The 6,046-nt window shown below is 41.5% G+C and overlaps 1 protein-coding gene across 1 annotated transcript in view; it reads left to right on the forward strand.

Annotated features, from left to right (window-relative positions):
• Nucleotides 1-6,046, forward strand: part of astn2 (astrotactin 2) — a 284,181-nt gene that overhangs the window by 275,060 nt on the left and 3,075 nt on the right. The window contains exons 21-22 of the mRNA XM_013909139.1: nucleotides 3,083-3,183; nucleotides 4,228-4,411. Coding sequence (XP_013764593.1) covers nucleotides 3,083-3,183; nucleotides 4,228-4,411 — 285 coding nt within the window. The remainder of the gene's footprint in view (nucleotides 1-3,082; nucleotides 3,184-4,227; nucleotides 4,412-6,046) is intronic.

Here is a 6,046-nt window from a genome sequence, read left to right on the forward strand (position 1 = left end):
GTGGAAATATGCACATTATCTTTTCCTTTCTATTGGTAGGTGGCACAGTGCACTTGTGGCAAGTAAGCAAGCTAGAAGACTGGCAAAGTTATGGAAGAAAGACATTAACAAGAGAATTCTGAGTAAAACCAAAGTTACTTTCCCTAGTAACTAGTTACTTTGAAAGTAACAAGTAACTTGAAGTAACTGAGTTACTTTTGAGAGAAGTAACTAGTAATGTAACTAAGTTACTATTTTAAAGTAACTTACCCAACACTGCCTATTCATGATCCAAAAATCTAGAATGAAAAATGTGTTAGAGACCCTCTTGCCCGGTGAACTGTTCTCCCCTTGTTTTTTACCAAATCCTTTCTCTTATACCACCGAATGAGCAATAACAGTACTGAATTACCTGACTGGTAGGACACAAGAGTGAGCTTCAGCTGAGTGGGCAAGGCATTCATTTAAAGATTACTCTCTAGCAAGTTTTTATTATGGAACCCACGGGAGAGAAAAAGCTCCTTTTCTCTTTCTCATCCATCAAGTTAAAGCAGAATGGCAGATTTTGTCTTCCAGTTCTGTACTTTGGTTCAAAGTGGCTTGACTGGTGTCTCTCTTGCTGATGCCTTTTTGTGCATTTTAGCCAAGCAAATCTAAAGTGCGAAGATGTCAAAAAGTGTCTCCCAGATGAGTTTGCACCTTTATATTTTCTACTGACTTAAATTCCCTAGTTTCCATGGATATCAGTCTGGACAATCTGGTATTAATTACACATAAAGAGCACTCCCTGAAGCCAGTGAATTCCTTTAGCCCAAGATCCATCCTTCCATTTTCTACCATGTGTCACGGGCCAGGTCAAAGGAGGAGAAATCTAATCAGAGAAGTCCAGACTTCCCTCCCATCGGACACCTCCTGTAGGGTCATCCAGGGCAACACCAATGCATTCCCAGGTCTCTCAGCTGACCTGGGATCCTGAACAGTCTCTCCTACTGGGAGGACAGCCTTGTGCTCTTCTGGGAGGACAACCTTGCTTCGAGGCCAATTGAAAGTCTTGTTCCATGGCCTCACTGAACTCCTCCCACACCTTGCAAAATGCTCTGCTTTAACTACTGGCAGAGCCTCATTCCTCTGGGCCTCCCAGAACCAGTCAGCTGCCCCTGGAGTCCCACAAGCTAATCAAACCTGAGAGGACCCTTTTCTCATCTTGATAGCTCCCTCCTGTGTCCATCATTGGGTCCTGGGATTACCACTACAAATGCTCTAACCACCTTGCAACCATACCTCCTCAAAAATTAAGGTGCCAAACATGGGTCATTTGGACTCAATGTCGTTTAGCCTCCATCGAGGCACCAGGTGAGGTTATGTTTTGCCAGTATTTCTCAACTTGGCACGCTAGCTCAGGTATCTTCCCCACAAGAGAGATGCTGTTTCATTTCCCAAGAGTCAGCCCCAGCAGTTGGGCCTCAACCGCAAAAGCCTCCTGTGGGTGTTGAGCCACAAGGTGGCTCCAGGGCGCACCCCTGGTACCCCTGTCTCAGACAAGGTAAACTGGTCCCTTGATTCCTTGGTCTTGCATAGGGATCATGTGGATAGTTCATTGTCTGCCCTTCAGGGCCAATTTTCCTCAGGGAGACCTTACCAGGGCAAAAACCCCTGACATCATAGTCTCTGGGATCTCTGGGATAACACAAATAATAACACCACAATAAGGTGGCATTTCACAGAGTGTTATTGGTCTGCACCATTAGACTGATAATACACCTATGTTCATCCAGTTTGAGCTGGTTACTCAGGAGGTTGAGAGTTAGGTGAGGTAAGTACTGGAAGATGTTAAAGTTCCAGGAAGCTGCACCTTTGAGTAATTCTTTATTCCTCGGCCACTTAAGTTATTCACTGACATCAACAGACATTAATACTCACACGTCACATGGTGACAGGCTAGAAATGAGAGGGGATGTGAGAGATTTTATTGCTTTCTGTTCAGCCTGCTCAAAAACTAAACCTTGTAATCATCATCCTGTAGGCTCGCTCTATGTCCTTCCCTCCTATTCCTTTGTGGATGTGGTTCCACATTTCTGGTGACTTTGTAGCTGTTATTCCAAACTCAGAAGGTAACACAACTATTTTCTCTGTCAACAATTTCATCGTATTGCTCAACCTACTCTCTGCCAAAAAGGTTTCTCACAGGTCTCTCACCTTTCCAGTGTTTTCACAGTTACAAGCCTTTGCTCTTTCCAGAACTGAAAGAGGTTTTAGTTCCTTAAGCTTAGCCACTTATTTGCAGGTGCTACCTTGCGTGGAGGAAGGTTTGAACAGCCTTGCTCCTGTCATTAGATGGGCCTGAAAGTCTGGATGTCCACCAAAGATCTGCCTGTACAGGTTGAATTTATGCATATTAGCTGCCCTTTTGCAGCCCTTTTCCAACTTCCCCAAGGTGGTCAGCTTTGTTGCTGTTTTTCCTCCTCTCAACATGCTTCAGCCAGGTCAATGTATGTAGTCAAGCAGCTCCTGGTGCAGAAGGAAGAGAAGGTTGTTGACCTGGCACCTGAACCATACCCCAATTGGGTGGGGTATGGTTCAGGTGCCTCTTAATAAGAAAGGGTACTCTGATGACCCACAGGAGCCCTGCATTTCCTGCTTTATTATAAAAAAAAATACTCACCTTCTTTTATTGTTGTTAGTTCTGCTTCCTTTCTTAATTTCTGTTTTCCCATCAGTCGGCCACACCTGTGTCCATCAGTCAATTGCTAAACAGGTAGTTTATTGAATCTCTCAACTGCCAACAACCTCCTGAAACCACATGCCAACTGGACAGAGAATTTAGACTTTTTTTTTTCCTTTAGGGTAAATTGTAGCTGACAATGAATTGCAATACTTTTTAAAGAGCATTTCTTCCCTTGTGTGCATGCTTTCTCACTCTCTGAAAGTAACACCGCAAATTACAATGTATTTTCTTTGGTGACAGGACATACATATGACTTTAAATCAATATTGAGTACCTTTTGCTCACTTGTACCTTACCTGTTTCCCTTGTACCTTATTTTACCTTATAAATGATGTGCTTACTGGTGCTATTTTTTTTTGTTGTTGTTGTTATTTTCAGGTTTACTCTCTATGCAGTGGATAGCCGAGGTAGTTACTCTGAATCAAGCTTTGTCTCAGTACGGACATCTTGTCCAGTGGTGGATGACACGCGAGCAGAAGGTACTCTCACCCATCATTTTTTGGGACTCTGCTTTATTGTACTCATCTTTATTTAATATTGCTTTTTTCCTTGCATCGCTTTCATGTAATCACAGTTTACCTGAATGGCTACTTATCCACTACTTTGTCTACTGTGCTCTTACCTATGCAATGTGCACATGCAAGATTGCACACTATGGTTAGCAAAATGTAAAGGCACACTCTACCAATTTGTAATGTCAATTTAATTTTTTAATTATAGCAGACAGAATTTGTCAAACAAAGTACTCAAGAATCCAAAATATGGGAAGGAGAGTGCTTTAGGAGGTAGGGCCAGATTTACTCGGTGGGACAAATTAGAGTGAGGCTGTAATCACAAAAAAATGCACCAATGGGGGTGGAAAGTTCTGTGGGTGGGCAGCTGCTACTAAAAATGCACAAATTCATGAACACTATCCCGCATGTTCATTTCAGTAATGACTAGCACAGTCTCCTAAGAGTAGCATAAACAAGTACATCCAACAAGTGAGCAAGTAATCGACTGCCAAAATAATTCAGATTAAGGAGAGGCATCTGAAAGGCTATCGTGTATGTGCTGATATAAGAGCAAATGCTTCTGTTAGATATTGCAAGGGACTGAGTGGCGTTTTGTAGGTCAGGTAAATGTAATAGCCCAAGTGGAGCTCAGAATTTATCTAAAGACAGAGTGCTTATATTACAAACAACTCCACTGAATAACACCTCAAATGCTATGTAACATGTCTTCCACAAGTTTTGAGTCTGAATGGAGAATTCCTACCGATAAATGTGTAATATGGATGAAGTAGATAACGTACCTTTCAAAAAAATGCACAGCAGTTTTTTTGGTTTGTTTTTTCTTTTTTCTTTTGTTTAGTTTGATTTTCATGGCCGATAATCAATCTGACCCCTGTTGTTTAAAATTCTGTATGTTTTCTGCATGTATTTTTACATATTCCCTTAAAATTTTAATCTCTTATTTACTTTCCTCACTTCTTCCCTCTCTGTTTTTCAGTCTCTAATTCATTCATCTATTCTTCCCGACAGAAACTGCAGACAAGGTGTACAACTTGTATAATGGCTACACCAGCGGCAAAGAGCAGCAGATGGCCTACAATTTGCTGATGGAGATTCCTCCTCCACTGCTCTACAGAGTCCAGCATCACTACAATTCTCATTATGAAAAATTCGGAGACTTTGTCTGGCGTAGCGAGGATGAGCTAGGCCCCAGGTGAGAATATTTGAATGTGAAACCAGAGCTTTTAACTGTGCAGACTTGAAAGATATTTCACATATTGTCATTTTTTATAACTATCTGAGGATTTTTAGGTGTAACAGATGTTTTATTGTCTTGAAAAATAATCCTCATTATTTTTCCAGTCTGTCAGTAACCTCACCCCTCACACACACTCAATCAGGAGCACCATTGCACAACATGCACACACACATAGGCTCCCAAACTGCTTCTACTGGAAAGCCAGTGGGCAAGGTCATCATAAAACCTTCGGGGTTACAGTTGCTCCTTACATCACCATGGTGATGCCAAAACAGCGTTTGACAGCCAAGCCAAACACTAAACGTGATATTCAGCTAAGACCCTGCTCAACCTCCAGCACCGTTTCCTCTTTTTCTCATAAAAAGCTCATCTGTGTCTGCACTGTACTGCACCGACATCCTGTCACCCATGACCCCGTTTAAAGGGTCACCCCTACTGATAGTTAGACTGTATGGTGAAATGAAAACAGAAGCGTATAAACCAACAAAACAGAAAAAGAGGAAGTATAAACAAAATGTTTAAAATACGTAAAGCAAAACATTGATATATGTAAGTCTGAGAAGGCAGTTGGCCCGGCACTGATTTTAGCAACATGTGATCTTAAGTTACAGCACATTGTTTTGGTTAATCCACCCCCACTGTCTGAAAGTACTCCTTTCAAGCCATAAATAATATAATAATTAAGGAATAACTTTGGTCTGATTATGCTTCTTTCTGATTGGTGAAGGGGGGTGGGAGGCACAGGTCAGCCACTGGGACTTAGAATAGGCATTGGAGTAGTTGGATAGTGTGTTTGTCTATGTGTGTTTGTGTGTGGGCAGCTGCGAGGGAGTGGAGGGCTGGAGTGAGTGGAGATTATTTACTGCCTGAAGTTGGCAGGGTTGAGCCTCGTTGTGGTAATTTACAAGCAGACTCTATTGGTGGTTCCTTTTAAAAGGTAACAGCATGGCCAAGTGAAACATAAGCACAGTCAGCACTACTCCAGTAGCTGAGAATCCCAGGGGCCCCCCACATGTCCACCATTGTTACAGCACCTCATGCAATGGTTGCATTTGTACATTGTGTGCATGGTTAATGCTTTCAAACATCTTATAATGTTATGTAGTGTCCTCGGCTGGAATGCCCTGAAACTGCATTCTTAATCAGTGCTTAACAGTCTTTTAATGAAATTTATAAATGCAAGGCCAAATCTTAACCGAGGAGTTGCCATAGACGCAACTTAAAATGCATGTTTTTTCTTCTTTCTGTTTTTGATCTCTTTGTTTTGTTTCATAATTGAATGAATTTAGTTTCTCTTTTTCAACCTTTTTCATTTTCTGTTGTTTTGGTTTTTTATGCCCTGAGTCACGTGCTTCCTTGATAATGTGTTTGGTATTCTGTTGTTTCAGACGTAAGAATTTAGGGGAAATGAGAAAATGCCACCCCCACCACCACCACCCTTTCAGCGAATAAGTGAAAAGGATGTCTGTACTCCTTGCTTAACTAAAGACAGATGTTGATGTAGCAGACACTGCTTTTCAAAACAAAGTGAATTGTGTTTTTCTCTGTATGGACCTTTTTCATTTTAGCATATATATATATATATATATA

The sequence above is a fragment of the Pundamilia nyererei genome, unplaced genomic scaffold (genome assembly GCF_000239375.1).
Source record: "Pundamilia nyererei isolate P.nyererei 1_Seehausen unplaced genomic scaffold, PunNye1.0 scaffold00002, whole genome shotgun sequence".
In the NCBI taxonomy this organism is placed as follows: Eukaryota; Metazoa; Chordata; class Actinopteri; order Cichliformes; family Cichlidae; genus Pundamilia; species Pundamilia nyererei.